This window comes from Strongylocentrotus purpuratus, unplaced genomic scaffold (assembly GCF_000002235.5).
Source record: "Strongylocentrotus purpuratus isolate Spur 01 unplaced genomic scaffold, Spur_5.0 spur5_contig_146, whole genome shotgun sequence".
Taxonomy (NCBI): domain Eukaryota; kingdom Metazoa; phylum Echinodermata; class Echinoidea; order Camarodonta; family Strongylocentrotidae; genus Strongylocentrotus; species Strongylocentrotus purpuratus.
The window spans coordinates 1-17,542 of NW_022144792.1; the positions used below are offsets into that span (position 1 = coordinate 1).

At 40.0% G+C, this 17,542-nt stretch overlaps 1 protein-coding gene across 1 annotated transcript; it reads left to right on the plus strand.

Annotated features, from left to right (window-relative positions):
- Positions 1-306: 306 nt before the first annotated feature.
- On the plus strand, positions 307-14,329 carry LOC115921232 (solute carrier organic anion transporter family member 5A1-like; the record flags this gene model as incomplete). The annotated part of the gene is made up of 7 exons (XM_030978523.1): positions 307-582; positions 4,685-4,913; positions 6,389-6,521; positions 7,147-7,319; positions 11,457-11,658; positions 12,442-12,580; positions 14,079-14,329. Coding segments are annotated over 7 exons (1,403 nt in total), but the record flags the coding sequence as incomplete, so codon positions are not given.
- Between the last annotated feature and the right edge of the window lie 3,213 nt (positions 14,330-17,542).

Below are 17,542 nucleotides of genomic sequence, written 5' to 3' on the forward strand. Positions count from 1 at the left end.
AATCCCAATGTGTACACCAGAGGCAAACACATATTTTCTAGTGAATAGCGATTCTGAATCAACTGAATACGATGTGTAGCGATAAGGTACCAGCTTGACCAGACTTGCTTTGTTTGCTTCGGTGAATATAGTTAGTAAGAGTATGCTATAGTATCAAAGTATCACTATTAATACATAAGATTGCATTGTCCAGAGGATTTCTCACACATATAAACTAAGGGTGTCGCAAAGCACTGCAATGAAAAGTATAACATTAATTGCAATGTATCTTCATTTATCGCCATCGTTTACGTCTATCACCGGCAGCTTTTCTCTTTATTGCCGGGAGCGGCGGCTCCGTGGGCGGGCTGCTCCTCGGCTCCCTGACCAATTCTATCTTCGTGGACTTTGACCGCGTCGCCCCCGAGGACCGACCGTCCTTCCTGCAGACCGACCCCCGGTATATCGGTGCCTGGTGGCTGGGCTTCGTCATCATCGGCTGCGCGGTCCTGCTGATCAGCGTTCCCTTCTTCTTCTTTCCCCGGCACCTGCCTAAGACAAAAGAGAGGATAAGGGAGGAAGAGCAACTGCAAGGAAGCGAAGGTAAGCTATGAATATTCACGGGGGCGTGGCTCACTTGCCTGAGCAGGGACACATTCACCACGCTCATTCACACACACGGTTAGTCGTATATATAATCTGTGTTGGCATGGTTGGCAATAAGCATGGTTGACAATTAGACTTATTTCTGGCTCTTTCTTAATTTCGTTATTGGACTTGAATAATTAAACAAGTAATGAATATTAAGTTGCCAAATGCAATATAATGATATAGTAAGTTAACCTTAAAACACACCTCTATTTAGTATAAACCTATCCCGCTTTCGGTTGTGCTTTGACTTACGGGTCAATTTGCTTTTCTTTCTTGCAATCCAGTAAGTGTCCAGGCGTTAAATTATTATGTTCGATAGACTTCAATATAAACTTTACATGTGGAATGTTTAGTCTAGCTTTTAAAAATGATATCACACCGTGCGGATTATGAAAAGGAGGAAATGCTCTTTGAAACAAACTGATTCAAACTGTCCCTTTGTTTTGTAAAATCCAAAGAAAATATGTACGTTGAAATGTAAACTAAGGTACGATGTGTCTGTTTAAACAGGAGACTTGTTCAAAAACGAAGAGTAGCAAGGATGTTTTTAATTGCCATGTTTGCCTTATAACGTAATATTTGGTTCTTACCGATTAGGAGAACGGGTTTCAGGAAACTAGAGATGACGGTATAGAGCTGGAGTTGAACGAGCTTTCAGCAAGTGAAACTGGAAGCGACGGGGCAAAGGACGATCGTAACAAGGCGCCATTTACGAAAAGACTATCAGTGATTCTGAAGAGTAAGTATGCTTACTGCCCGGCCAACCAATCAAATTCCTTACCCAATCAAGAGGAGGGGCAAGGTGTGCAACCTATGGAACGTTTCGTATGAAGATTCGACACCCAACCTTTTTTTGTTTCACTTTAAGATGTCTTTTACACATTTACTGCATACAAAAGCTTTATGCCGAGTTCCTTAGTTTGTACATGTATATAATTGAACCTATGGTTTTTCTTTAGCCGTGTATGTCACTTGGTGTTAACGCAATGTCACAATGTCCCAAACTAGGTATTCCAATGTCATGTCAGGTTGATCAAGTCACACTTGTGTCCTTTGATGTGACTGTCTACCAGTCAATGTGTCACCTTATTTGTCAAGCAAACACCTCAACGTGCCACCCCGTAGTCACTGACTTCAAGACATGGCACCTTCAGGGGTGTGCGTGACCACTGATAAAAATAGCTAAAAAAAGCTGCAAAAGGTGTAAAAAAGCTGAACTTTGGAAATCTCCTATACTTTTGTATCAAGTATCAAAGCTGAGATTTCACACCCCTGCACCTTGTATTGTTGGCTGCCCGATGTGTTACCTTGTTTTGATTTGTCACTTTGCCATTGTCTTACTGCTTACCTGATGTGACAACTTCCGGATTAGCTACTGACATGTATAACATACCATTTGTGCCTGTTTTGGTTTGGTTTAAAATTAAATTTGTTTAAAAATGGGACAAAATTCTGCAAAACGACTTTTCTTCACCAAAAAATGGCCATCAAGCTCTTTGCTGGACGTTGATCAAATTTAAGTGGGCGTCTAAATATGGAAACCCTCCATCCCCCAAAAAATACGTTGCGGAATTTGTGCTGACTTTTCATAGGGAAATATCCAAATCCAGTTTCGTGCCAAGAATAACCAGGTTACTGCTTTAACGTATTCCCCTTTTCATTATTTGGAGAAATGCTCTATAGCTACAAGACGATGCTCACGAATGTGCCACTGCTCTTGCTGTGCCTTACTACTGCAGCTTCGTCCGCTATAACTTCGGGTTTGGAACGTTTGCGCTGAAATACTTCAGAGTGGAGCTGGGAATTAGCACTTCACTGGCATCACAACTTGCAAGTAAAAACAAATCGATCCGGTACTGTTGTAATAGTTTTGGTTCCTTAGGGTCTGTTGCTTCATTAAACCCGGTAAAACCCAAGACCTAACAGCAGTCGAAGATAATTGTAATATTCCCTTCTTTTTTTAACCCTTGGGGTTAAAACTTACAAAAACTTACCAGGAACAGCTTGCACTAATTAGTAATGATCAAAAGAGAGGGCTATTTCAATTAGTTATGCTACAAACAGACCCATTTTACTTGTTAAGCAAATTTCCCGAAGTTCGTATCAATATTTAATATGTATTTTTTTATTATTATTGTTACTATTTTTTTAATATTAATAGACTTTAGGGCCTACATTATTTCCTGTTGATGATCATAGATTCAGCCCATCCAATTAAACAAAATTAGTGGAGTTATAATTATGCAGTCAGACTTTTAAATGGACATATTTCAAAATGTTTGGTATGTGTTAGTTTGTGTTTTCTCGACTGCAACTCCAGCATATGGTTTGGACTTTACGATTGCATGTTCTCCCAAGTCGGCATTTATACAGCATGTCAACAAAGTGTCCGTCTGACTGTTTTTGAAATAATTATAGTACCTAGAGGTCATTTTTGGATGTGTAGATATTCATAAGCCTTGGCCTCAACCCCCTTGTGAAATGGCGAAGGGGTATACCGGAAAGGAAAGGCGCAGTTGGGTCGAAGGTTACACACAGTGACACATGGACAGCGGTCAAACTGTTGCTGGGCAAGCAACACTAACTGTTAGCGTTATTAGTTCAGATCATGAATACAATACTTAAGTGGATGAGTACAGGTGAAATTACAGCATGAGAGCTTGTGGTACAATCAGGAATATGTACGGTTTGACGGGAATGCATATGTGTACCTTTGTGCCTGTAGTTCTGCAAAACAAAGGAAAATAAACCACTTATTATTTACTAAAGCGTACGAGGTGAGGCGTGCGTGCCATGTATACACAAATGTACTTGATATACCTCGGTAATAGATTGTGATGTTTTATTGGTCGAGAACCAAGCACGTGATGTACACCCTAATTATGTTAGTTAATGTATCATGTTGGGGTACACCCATCACATGAGTGATGTACCCCACAGAGTACATTACCCCACTGTTGAACGTGTTGTTTTACTATTCAGTAACAAGGTAAAATAATTTATGTTTCTGTGCAGCGAAAAAAAAATGCAAATATTCACGGTGCAGTAATCATGGATCTTTCAAAATAGTACTTCCGCTATTACTACACGGCAACTGGAGGAAATCCACAATTTCAGACGCTTGGAATCTATTACCATGGTATAACAAAACAATCGTTGCCTGCCGGGATTGGGGTCGATGGGTTTTGTACACTCTCGGGTGTACAAAACACAATGGACCCCATCACAACAGGCAACAATTGTATGATGTTCAATAACGATAATTTTCGTCAGACTAGGCCTAATACTTTATGCTTAAATCATGCCAATTATGGGTGAAATCAAATGGAGGGTTTTAACGGTTTGCAACAACGAAAATGCGGAAACGGGTCTGAAACACTTTGTCAATGCTCTATAACGTTTTCTGAGCGCATAAAGCAATGAGCGCGGGACTTTCTGCAGTGGCGTAGCCAGGAATTTTTCAGTGTGTGTGTGTGTGGGGGGGGGGGCACGCCCCCCCCCCTCCCCTGCGGCTACACCACTGACTTTCTGTCACCCTATGGGTTCCATTTATTTTAGTCACGCATCACTGCAAAATTGACAATTGATCAACAACAACCAGCTAACAATGCCTTGATCGATTTCAGTGCTGCGTTATGTCAGCTGTGTACAATTCTGCATGTTGTGAACAAAGGCTGAATTGGTTTGGCATTGGAATCATTTGTCATTAATATTAGGTCTCGGCATGCAGGCAAATTATTCCAATCCCAACAGCATCCCGTTTCATAACATGAAGGATTTTACACAGCTTACTTAACATAGTACTGAAATTGACTAAGGCACGGAACTTGGTCACAGTGTCCAAAATGTTGTTGTAATCAATAGATACGTGTGAAGTGATGTGTGACTAAAACTAAATGACACTCATAGGGGTTGAGACCGAGACTAAGGAGCATCTGCACATCCACAAAAATACGAAATTTGCATGGTTTTGTAGTTATTGCAAAAATAGTCGGACTGACACTGTTGGGGTTATACTGTAATGTGTCATATCGTCTTGGTTCTCTTCCCATAGTTGTCGTCGTTGCCTGCATGGCCGCTGGTAACGTGATCGGAGGCTTAATCATCAGGCGCTGGAAGTTGTCACCAGCGCAGTGCACCTTCATTCTGATCTTCGGTGAAGTTGTTGCTATCCTGTGCATGCCCGCCTTTCTCCTCGTAGGGTGTAACACAAAGCCTGTCGCTGGTGTCTCAACGAACTACGCAGCTCCTGCACCCTTCGACGGGCTTCCCGCAATTACCCAGTACGTAAACAACCCCTCCCCCCAAAAAAAACAAATATATACATTAATTAATACAGGATGAGTCAAAAAGCGGAACCCAAACCCCCAAAAAATATATGATAAATGTGTTGCACCAGAAAAAAACAGACTTGAAAGCCAATGTTCAAGGTACTTTTACATAAAAAAAAATGACTTAAATTGGCAATCCGTTCGGAAACCATCACCATTTTAACACAATGTTCCCTTTTTCACTCATCATGTATGATAAAGTAACAGCAATCTTCAATACTACTAGGCCTGGGCGGGTAGTAGATTTAGCTACTCAATTACTTGCAAGGAAACTATTCGCGAGTACTCGCAACGAGATTATCAAATGTCCATAAAAACATACAAAAATGGTATACACTTGACATGAACGGGAATTACTACAGATAAACAGCGTGGAAGACATCTCAACGACCGATATGTTCTTGATTGTGCAAAATGTGTTATTTATTTGAATATCCAGGGACCCCAGGAAGAACAGTTCGTAGATAACTGATGTGGCCATAAATATGGATTTGTTGAAATTGGGGAAGAGTCAATAACACTTCGATTGTTTGGGGCTGATCAGCATCAAAACCCTGAACAGACTGATCAAATATCGCCAGTTCATATTCATTTGTTATGCCAATTGTCTTCATGCAAAACGTGGTTAATTTAGTGGCAGATTACTTGTGTTTGTATTGGTGTTATTTGTATTCTTCGTGTATCTGCCAAAATAACACGGTTGCCAAACATTTAAATAAACGGGTCATCTCATTGAATATCTGGGATGAATAGCGGACACATTTTTTCCACAATATACCTATATGATAAGGGGTTTCAATTAACTGAATAGGTTTACTTTCCAAGAATCTTGTCGCAAATTTAAACGTTTTTATACAATGTCTTTAGAATTATGTAGCTAATACTTGGTACAGCGAGTCGTAAAGAGAGAAACTCGTAAACCCTAACCATAAGCCAAATCCTAACCTAAACCCAATCCTAAAGGTAACCCTGATCGTAAAGCCGGTACAAGTTTCCGATTTTACCGGGGCACCGGATCACCGGGTAATCGTACCGAGGTGTGCGCACAAAACTTCGGACCGACCTGGCTGTACGTCGCGCGACCGGATGAAATTAACTATGTTTGATTGTTTTCCCGTACGATTTCACAGATGTCACCAGAAAGGTGTGCGGGCAGCACTGCGATTTCACCGGACGCGATATTTTTGTTAACCAGTCACATGAATTAAAAGTGACGGCAGCCATTTTATCATCATGTTACTCTTAATCATGTGACTGATCATCATACGACGGATTAAACATGTAGAACGACATCTGGTATGCGTACGGGTAACGTTGTGGTCTATCCACTACGATAAAATCAAAAACCGTACTGGTGATGGGGTGATAAGTTTAACTGGTAAAAACGGAAATGCGTAACACAGGTAACCTGACTTATTTGCCCCTAGGCCGCTTATTTTTCCAGACTCGGTTCAGCAGGCTGTGTCGCCGTGCAACGTCAACTGTACCTGCGGGAACGAGGACTACAGCCCCGTCTGCGGTGCCGACGGCATAAACCTATGTGTCCTCATGTTACGCTGGGTGCGAGGTTGTGGAGAGGGCCAAAGACGACAGAGGAAAATGGATCAATGTAAGTTGTTGAGTGAAAGGTATTCATGCAGGAATCTGACATTTTTGTTTTTTAAGATACGAGGTAGTTCAGAAACTCGTTCGGACGTCTCAGTATCTCAACAAAATGTTTCAACTTGAAATCAATACGTTCTCGCAGAAGCAATATATAATTGAGCTAATGTATTTTAGGTATAGGTACGTCAACAGAAATATTAACGCACGCATGAAGTCTTAAACATCACTACAGACATACACTCACTGTTTTGCCGCTGATACGGTCTCTCCGAATTTCATGAGGAAAAATGCTCATGAATTGTTGTTTTTTACTGTTTTCTCAAAAAGTGTTGTTTCCACTGAGCTGAAATTTCAACAGGGTCATGTTAAAATCGTTCTTCCTTGGATTTTTAGTGATGTTATTATTGGACGCGAACGAAATATACATGAAACGCAAATGATCCTAAGTAAATGCCTTTAAGCATTGACAGCCAGTCACAAATTACAAATTATGGCTGTGACTCTCCTTGGTGACCTCGATGACCTACACTCGTTTAATATTAGTCTCTTTCATTTATCAAATTGCATTCTTATTTTGCAGAGTTTTAGCGAGTGTCGTTGCATCCAACCTGGTGGCGTGAACGCAACGGCCATAGACGGTGAGTGCGCAGACGATTGCCCGGATTGGGTTGTGCCGTTCATCATAACTATCTGTGCCGCGATGTTCTTCAGTAGCTCTCTCGGCAAAACGGGCTTGGCACTTATAACATTGAGGTGAGTGCAATAGTGTTATAGCATAACTGTTATTGTTGAAGAGCGCCATCTCATGGTGTTAAATAAAAGACGCCGTAGAGGGCCGTGTACAGGTGGTCGCCATGTGAATTGGCTATTTCTTGTGCTCCTCTAACAATGCCACAGTAAGAATATAGTTTCGGCCCAAGACTGGATTTAGATTTTGTTCCTCTGTGATGCAACTAGTCCTGATCTCTAACAAGTTTGCCATGCCACCGCAACAGTGGAGGGCGCTATCACCAATGAAAATCAATGATGGATTCAACATTTCAGTTATTACTGTGTTTGCCTTATGAACGATGGTGAATGGTTTCGATCCCTGCCAGGAACATGGTGCTTTTGCCCTTGGGAAAGACACTTCACTACGATTGCCTCTCTTCACCCAGAAGTGTAAAATGGGTACCTGAGAGGGTAGAGTCCGAATGTGCACTGGCATTGGTTGCCGCGTGGTCTCGTGACCTGATGAAAGCGTCATATTTGTAAAGCCCTTTGATATTGTAGATGCATTAGCACAACTATTATTAGTATTATTCGTCTAAATAAACAAGATCGACGATTCTGCAATAATGCTCAGTACGTACTGTAGTGGCGTCCATCACAAGACCTCACAAGACCTGAGAAGTCCCTACAAGTCCATCACATGTATGTACAAGTCTTTACAAGCCCCCACAAGTACCCACACTTCCACACAAGTTTATTACAAGTCACATATATATAAACAGTCCATACAGGTCCTTACAAGTCCGCACAAGTCATGACAATTCCCCACAAATCATTACAAGTTATAAACAATATCGACAAATCTGAAATACAGTTCAGTACTGATGTCCCGTCATCACAAGTCATCATACGTCCTCAGAAAACTGCATAAGTCTTCACAAATGCTCATAAGTCCAACAAAGTTCTGCAAGTCCCCGCAATGTCCCCATATGTCCCCACACGTAAAGTCTTCACAAATCATCAAAAGTCCCACAAGCCCCTACCGACTCCACAAGTCAGTCCACACATGTCCCCATACTTCAGACCCAACAAGTCCCAACAAGTTTCCACAAGTCCCAAAAAGTCCTCAAAGTTATCATAAATCCCAATAATTAAGTCCCAATAATTAAGTCCCTCACAAGTCATCCCGTCTCGAGATAATCAATTGAAGATATTCGAATGAGCACTTTAATTCGACAAACTTTGACAAAGGTGCTCATTTGCTATTTTCAACCCTGTTACGGACTTTACTTAAGAAATGACTTGCGGATTTACTTTTAACCGGACTTGTTATGTAGTTATTATGGACGTGATTCCTTACAATATTTAATACTGGAATTAAGGTTGTCATTTTAACCCGCACAGAATTGTCGATGATGATATGCGAGCAACGGCTCTCGGTTTCCAGACACTTGTTCTGAATCTCTTGGGTAAATATCATCATTGCTTTGGTGAATTTAGAGGATCACATGGTTTATGAAACTTATTCCCGTGTAAAGTCTTAGTCAAATGTATTTAAATAAATGATCAATATAAATAAAAGTGCCACCAACGTTTGCTTCACACCTCCCACATTCCTTCCTCATAGTCGTCACTCTGCAAATTGTAAAAGATGCTGTAGTTATTCACGTGTCCATCGCTTACCTGCAGAATCCAACCTCGTTCCCATTGTGTCAAACCGTAGACGCTCTCCCAACTACACGCTCTCTCAACCTGATGTGGGAACATTTACAAGTTCTTACACACGTGTGTAGATCTTGAAGATCTTTTTTGTTAGGTAGAATTGACCTAATTATTCACATTGAAGGTTAAAATAAGTAATACACGATGGATCATCAAGTTCACGATAAAAATCCATCACTTGGATCAGGATACAGGAAAACTAGTTTCCAACACAAGATTACTATTGGAACGAGGCTTAAAATGTTTAACTCATGCATGGGGACGAGGTTGTTTGCGTTGTAGGTGAAAAACAGCCCATATATGCCTTACAGTCAGGGAACACGCTTAAACGCTGAATAGCTCAATGGTATAGCAACAGAACGATAATCCGGAAGTCGCAGGTTCTAACCCCGCTCCAGTTTAATTCTTTGTTCAACTTCCAAATATTGTTAATATTCTCATGGTCAGTTTCCCTTTGTAGTTCATTCGAAGAAACCAAAACAGTTTGTATTACACGTATACATGTCTACAACTCTTTATCTAGTTCGAGGACAAAATACCTGTAAAATCGGTCAATGCTAAGGAATGCCGACTGACTCTGTGCTGTAAACCTTTTTTTTTTGATGGCGCACTGCATTGTGATTTGTATGAAAATCTCCAACACAATATTGTAGAGGGCGCTCTCATGGATTGACATACCTTTTAGCACACCTTTTGAAACCTTTGCCTAGATACATTGACACTCATATGCCACCTTTGTCGTCCACGAGTAAAGGTAATGTTTATTTTATCCTATGCACCACTATGCCGCCAAAACTGTCGATGATGTACACGGCCATTTGGCGCCTTGAAATGAAATCGGGAATATAAGATAGGCATTATCAAGATAGTCAGAGTTGTAACGAGTCACTAATTTTGTGACTCGAGTCGAGTCGAGTCATTTTAAAGAAGTGACTCGAGTCGAGTCGAGTCATTAGGTCAACAAGGTCGAGTCGAGTCGAGTCGAGTCACAGAGTGTGGTCGAGTCGAGTCGAGTCGAGTCAAGTATTTAGCTCGAGTCAATTGAGTTAATATTTGAACACTTAATTACAATAAAAATCAACAAACACAAGAGAGAAAGAATACAAGGCACCAGTCTATTACGGAAATCTAAAGACATAAAGTATGCTGTATGGTACCCAACCAACAGTTTCCATTGCTAGCTCACGTCACAGATAAGAAGATGTGAAACTTCGGTCTTATAACTGGTTTGGCTTCGGGTCTAGATTTTGTTGTTCGCTGATCGCTGACAACGTTAAAACCTAATTGCATTATACAAAACTGTTTCTGATTATTTAAAGGTGGGTTCGTCCGTATTCATTTTTGTGTGTGAAATCGGGACATGAATTTAGCCAGCGTTCCACCAAGAAATTCAAAATCGCCCGAAACCAATGATGAAACCACGGATGGAGAAATGCGTTTTAAGTCTGGTTCCGGGTTTAGCATTACATGCTATAGAACCACAAGGTGGGAGTCCGCGACACGGTGTATGTTTGTTGTTTCATTATGGAAAGGAAACAGACTGCCGCTGTATATAAACGTACATTATTCGCGAACATTAACGTGACGTGAACAAAAACTGGCAACGCGAACGGCGCAGCGTAAGTCATTGCAAATATTTTTCGCAAGTAAGTTTTGCTTTTATTTGGGACTCGAGTCTTATTAGCTTCCTCGAGTCGAGTCGAGTCATTCTGATGAGGGACTCGAGTCGAGTCGAGTCATTTGCTCGCAGTGACTCGAGTCGAGTCGAGTCATTTACCCGTCGGGACTCGAGTCGAGTCGAGTCGCCAAAAAATGTGACTCGAGTCGGACTCGAGTCGAGTAATTGACTCGAGTCATTACAACTCTGAGATAGTCATTATCAACCAACAATCGCGTCTATTGAGGATGGGAATCATCGAATTTGTCATGTTCACCCCCAAGCTATCGAGGACATTCAAAATGTAAACTTGACACTCGCACTGAAACAGAATCCAACTGTCAGTAAAATGTAAACTTCTTTAATTAGAGGAGTCTAACATTCATTTCTCGTTTTCTTGCACATTTGTCTTCTTGCTCACTTGTTTTCTTGCAAAAAAACTAAATAATAATCAGGGGGAAAAACTCACATCAAGTCGGCTCAATGCACACTTATGCGTAGGAGCCCATTCCCCACAAACATTGCTTCACCTCTTATTCCAAATGTTTTTATTTCTGCTATCATTTTATTAAGATTGTCGTTGTCATTAATATTTTGGTACTGTTGAAATAGACTGCAACTGAATTGAAATATCATCTTCAAACGGCAGTAAAACCTCTTCTATGAGCTCCCATGATACATTGTGTGCTTTCGTCAATAGATTCTTTAAAACAGATAAGTGATCACCAGTGCCATTTTTTTTTTTTTTTTTGGTTATCTAGTGACTTTGCATTAACTATATCTTAATTCGCTTTTATCAGGATATTCCCAGCACCCTTGTACTTTGGCGCGGCAATCAACCTGGCTTGTATCCTATGGGGGTACAACAACGGTGATAGGGGCGCGTGTTGGTTCTACGATATCGACCTGTTCAGATACTCCTTCCAGGGTTTGATCGGGGGCATCAGGGTGATATCGGTATTGGTGCTCTTCGGAGTTTTCTACACCCTCCGCAATGTGAAGGTGAGTTGCTACCCAAGACGTTTTGGTTGTTGTCTATTCTGTTTTATATTTCCTCTGCCAGGGAGGTTGTGTTTTCATCGGCGTTTGTCTGTTTGTCGGTTGGATGGTTGGTTTGTCGATTAGCAAGATAACTCAAAAAGGATATTGACGGACTTACATGTAATTTTAGGGGTGGTCCTCCGTAAAAGTACAAATCGATTACATTTTGGAAGTGATCAGGATCTAGGTCTGGATCAAGGATTCTTTTAAAGGATTCGTGAACCATGCAAGTTTTTCTTGTGGGTGTACTGACAAGATTGCGGGGTATTGTTTAGCCTTTGCGAAGCTTTGCGCTCTTTTGGGTGCTTTCTAGTTTGTTTTTCTTTGTCGTGTAGTTGGGTTGTTTGTTTGTATTTTTGTTTGTTTTTGTCAATTTAACAAAATAATAACTCTGTGGTTACTTCATTACCTTTTTCAGGAGAAAGACCGCAAGGAAGAGCAGTTGAAGAAAACTGAAACTGAATAGGGGGAGGAGTTGCCCTTTTTGTCAGTGACTGCCTGAACTTCATCAAAAGAGACGATCTCATGTCCTCTTGTGAGGACTTTGAATGTGTGTTTATTGAGATCCAGCGTGATGGTGCTTGTAATCTTGTCATTGGTACTGTTTACAGAGCTCCTGGCACATCCACAGACATTGTTTTCCTTTCATTTGATATTTGCCTCAACAAGATCACGAATGAAAAGAAGCTGTGTTATATAATGGGTGACTTTAATTTTGACTTGACTAATTATTCCACTCATCAGCCTACAGAGGATTTTGTGAATACTCTTTATGCTTACGGTCTTCGTCCATTGATAGATAAACCCACTCGTATCACACCCCACAGCTCCACTCTTATCGACAATATCCTTACTAACAATAACACCAATATTTCTGCTTCAGGTATACTTTATGCTGATATCTCTGATCACCTTCCCCTTTTCCAGATTACTTCTGACTGTTTCCAAGGCCATCATCCTTCCCCAAGTACTTACGTCGTAAGGGACATCTGTAGCGCTTCACTCTCGGCTTTTAAAGCTGACATTGAGCACACAGACTGGAGTGAAGTCTACGATTGCACCAATGCGGAGACCGCATATGACGCCTTTCTCAATAGATTTACTGTTCTATACAATCATCATTTCCCACTTGTAACAAAAGTTGTTGGTAAAAGCAAGAAGAATCAGCCATGGATGTCCCGGGGAATACTGAAGTCCTGTAAATTTAAACACAAGCTGTATAACGCTTCTTGCGTAATCCTACAATGGCAAACGAACAGAGATACAAAAGGTAACGTAATCGTCTCACTCAAGTTATTAGAATGGCAAAGAAAAAACACTACGCCAGCAGGTTCGCCAATGCAAAGAAAGATATCAAAAGCACATGGCGTGAGATCAATAATATCTTGGGCAAGAAAAAGAAGGATGATCTTCCTGATAATTTCCTCAATGATAATCAGTCTATTTCTAATCCTTCCACTATTGCTGACACCTTCAATTCTTACTTTTCTTGTATCGGATCAACGCTGGCTAGCAGGATTCCTTCCACCGATGCTCACTTCACAGATTATCTGCATGATAGAAATACCTCTTCTTTTTTTCTTTCTCCCACCGATCCTTCTGAAATCTCACAAGTTGTTCATGAACTTAAAATACCAGTTGTAGGTTTGATGATATCCATTCATCAGTAGTTAAATCCTGCATTCCCTTCATCTCTCATCCTCTTGCGCACATTTTCAACCTGTCTATCCTTACTAGTGTCGTTCCTTCTAATCTAAAGATAGCGAAGGTAACTCCTGTTTTTAAAACCTTTGACCGCCGTGACTTTTCTAATTATCAGCCTATCTCCGTCCTTCCATGCTTCTCAAAAATACTTGAAAAGCTGATCTATAAGCGACTTTCTAACTTTTCTCCAAACACCAGCTTCTTTATGATCATCAATTCGGCTTTCGGAACAAGTATTCCACAGATATGGCGCTTATCCATCTTGTTGATTACCTCTCTAGCTCTCTCTCTGATAAACTACACTGTTGGTTTATTCATTGATCTTTCTAAGGCTTTCGATACGATTGACCAATCCATTCTCCTATCAAAGCTTGAGTATTACGGAGTTAGAGGCGTCGCTCTTCAGTGTTTGTTGATTACCTATCAAATAGGAGACAGTATACTACAGTAAAAACTGCGATTCTTCTCCCATGACAATCCACTATGGCGTGCCACAAGGCTCTATCATTGGCCCTTTGCTGTTTCTTCTATACGTTAATAATCTTCACTGTAGTTCTCCTCTCTTGTCTTTTATCCTTATTGCCGATGACACTACTATTCTCTTCTCACATTCAAACTTTGCTTCTCTGATCAACATCTTGAATTTCGAGCTTGTTAAACTTCATCTTGGTTCCAAGCGAACAAGCTCTCCCTTAATTCCTCTAAGACTAAGTATATGATCTTCAGTAGGTCATCCAACTCCAGTCAACATGAAGCTGTGAAGATAGATGGTACTGCCATCTGTAAAGTTCATTCCACAAAATTCCTTGGTGTCATTATCGATGATAAACTCTCCTGGTCTCATCACATAGCCTCCGTCTCTAATGTTATAAGCCGCAACACAGGTGTACCCTCCAAGCTCCGCTCGTTTTTACCTTCCACCACTTGATTCACGCTATATAACACACTGATCCCTCCCTATCTGAACTACTGTAACATCGTTTGGGCACGCACATCAACAAATAAAACACCATTCTTTAATCAAAGTCCAGAACAGAGCAATTCGCATATGCACCCTGTCTCTCCCCCGTGACCACACCGCACCTCTGTTCGCCAAATTACTCACACTAACACTCATCGATATTAATAAACCTCAAACAGGTATCCTAATGTATAAATTTACCAATAATCTCCTGCCCTTCACATTCTCATCGTACTTTACCTCTGTTAATAATATTCACAAATATCACACCAGATCTCACAAAAACCTGTATGTACCATTCACTCGCACTTCCTACTCGATGAATACTCTACGCTTCTATGGACCACGTCTCTGGAATGGACTTGACCCACTTATCAAATCTCAATCCTCTGTAGGCAGATTTAAAAATCATTATAAGACGCATCTGCTCGCCCATTATATTACATAGCTTCTCCGCTTCTTCGTTTCTCTCAGTTTAATTTGCTTGCTTTTTACCTCTTGCTTTGCTTTTTATTTATCTTGTCATCTCTGCCGCTGCTCCTCTATTGTTCTATACGCTTCCGTTATTATTATTGCACTTTTATATGTAATGTTTATCACATTTGTTTGTCCTTTTCTCTAATTGTTTGTTTTGCTTATTTTTTTATTCTAAACGTTCGTCTATCGTGTGAGATGTTATGTATGTGTACAGGCATGTTATATGTTATAAGCTTCGGCTTTTTTTAGCATGCCTCCATCAGTATAATTTTTCATTATTTTGTATTATAATCAAATGTTGTGAAAGATGGAAATAAATGTTCTTGAAATTGAAATTGAATAAAGTGAACAGCTGGTCCTGCACCAAACAACACGAAGAAGAGATAAGCTAGAGCGTAATAAGACATAAATAGGTCAAAGACAGGTCAAGTAATCCTCATGGTTTTAATATTGAATTAATGTACCGTAAATGTTAATAAAAACGTTTAAAAAATCAAAGGTTGGGGTTAAACGTAAGTAAACCCTGGATAAATACTGAACATTTGACAACGTTCGTTTAATATTAGAACCACAAAATTAAGTGAGGCTTAAGATTTGCATTTTGAAATCTGCCTGTAAGTACTAATGCGGTGACAGCATTGATCACATTTTGAACGACCCTTTTCTCCAAAAGTGTCAATATGATTTGTTATTAACTTGTACACCGATATCCTCTTTGAATCATATTCTGCACATTCGTCATTTGTTCAGTCAAAACACTGACTGCGTTCTTTAATTTTCAAGACCGATTGAAAAGCGTACGCAGATATTTTCATATTTGTTTCAATACATGGCCATCCAACGTCAATTTTAACAGTAATAACTACTTATAAAGCGCCTTCCCTTTGAATTTAAAAAGACACAAAGCGCTGTACATTGAAAGCCACTTCTTCAAGCTAAAACATTAATAGTAAGACAAAACGTTGTAGGGCTAATCGATAAAAAATTATGGGCACTAAATGAAGTCTCATGATTTTTGGTTCATCATCCTCACTTTGTGTCATTTTTGTAGAGTGATTTTAAGCTGTTGCCTACTGACACTAAAATCCAGTCAAGTTTGAAAGTGTTTCCTTTTTTCCCAGTCAAACACGACTATACAGTGTGTGTAAAAAATGCGAACAAAATATAACGGACAGTCAGACAGAGAATGTGTAACTAATACGGAGATAATAGGTATGGTTTGAAAGATACGCCTTTCCAATTTAGAATAAAACATCAACCACGCTTTTAAAACGGCCGATTTGTCATGTGTTATTATTACAAGAACAAATTTCAGGTTCAACATTTTGACCCCCCCCCTCACAAAAAAAACGAGCTGTTTGGTGCTAGTCGTGCATTCTGCCACACATGTTCCACCACTGCATGATGCAGACGTGCGGAAAACAACGTGTGTAATGGTGTTGTTGGGTGTAAATGTTTACACAGCACATGTCGTCGTGTACCGTATATTGAGTCGTCTGACAGAAGCTGGTGCTAATTCCAAGAAAGGGGAATTTACGGATTGAAAAACGTTTGCATCTGCCACAAAATGTTTCCTGCTTAAGAAAAACATCGTTGTTTTATGTGTTTTTCCCACGAACAATGCGTCATTTCACCTACGAGTTAATTTGAAATAGGATACATGAACAATCTAAAACAAATAAAAAATAAGCAATTTTAGGACGATGGTCACCTTAATGAACTACTGCACAAGACAAAGAATGCAATATTTGAGGTTTTGTTTGGTAGTTAGTTACTATAAAGCCACTTTATTATGATATTGATTTGTTTGATTGTTCATTCATAAATAACTAAGAAAGTTTACTCATTCATATTGGTCGACAGCCCGTCACGAGGCCGGTCTTAAACGGATGATACAACATCGGCTTGCTGGTCTTAAAAACTTTTCTGGTGTCACATCAAATGTTGACTCCTATAAAGTTTGGTACCTTTTACCCGTTTATTGGTTAAATATTCACAATCTTCTTTAAGGCCTAGGCCTACGCCCAAATTACCAATGAGTCCGTATTTCGATAGCCCTATTATCAAGTACTCTGGCACCGCCGCGTTCTGAGCCACATCGCGCTTTACGCGCCCGTGCGCCAATCTCCTTATAATGAGTTGTTTACGATAACTAGAGGAATTTAAAAAAAAAACTGAAGTAAAATTGTTAAACAAAATCGTTGGAAATTAATAATGTTGACTTGGTTTGACCTTTGTACAGAAAAGTTTTGACTTTTTGAGAATAAACATGTGCTTAGCCGGTATTAACAATAGTTTAAGACTGTTTGGAGTGTTCATGCTGATAATTACCCTCGGCTTCGGCTCGGTCAGTATCAGCATCTAGACTCCAAACTGGTCTTAAAACAAGTCTTTAAACGGCCAAGCACACATTTATTCCCATTATGACATGCGTCATTAAATACATATCAATTACACATTCGAATATAAAACATCAAAAAAGGAAATTGTGTACAAGCATGCATTATTATACATAGGATAATAAGGTTCCGTAACTAAAATGTGTTAAAGACTCGTTTACATCACAAAATAGAGTCGATCAAATAAGAATCTGCTAGTCTTCCCATATTTAGACCACTGCATAAACTATGATATTGTGGCGAATCTCGACTTCCTCGAGTGTTTGACTGTCTCGAGAACCTTCCAGACGAGCGGCAGTCCAGA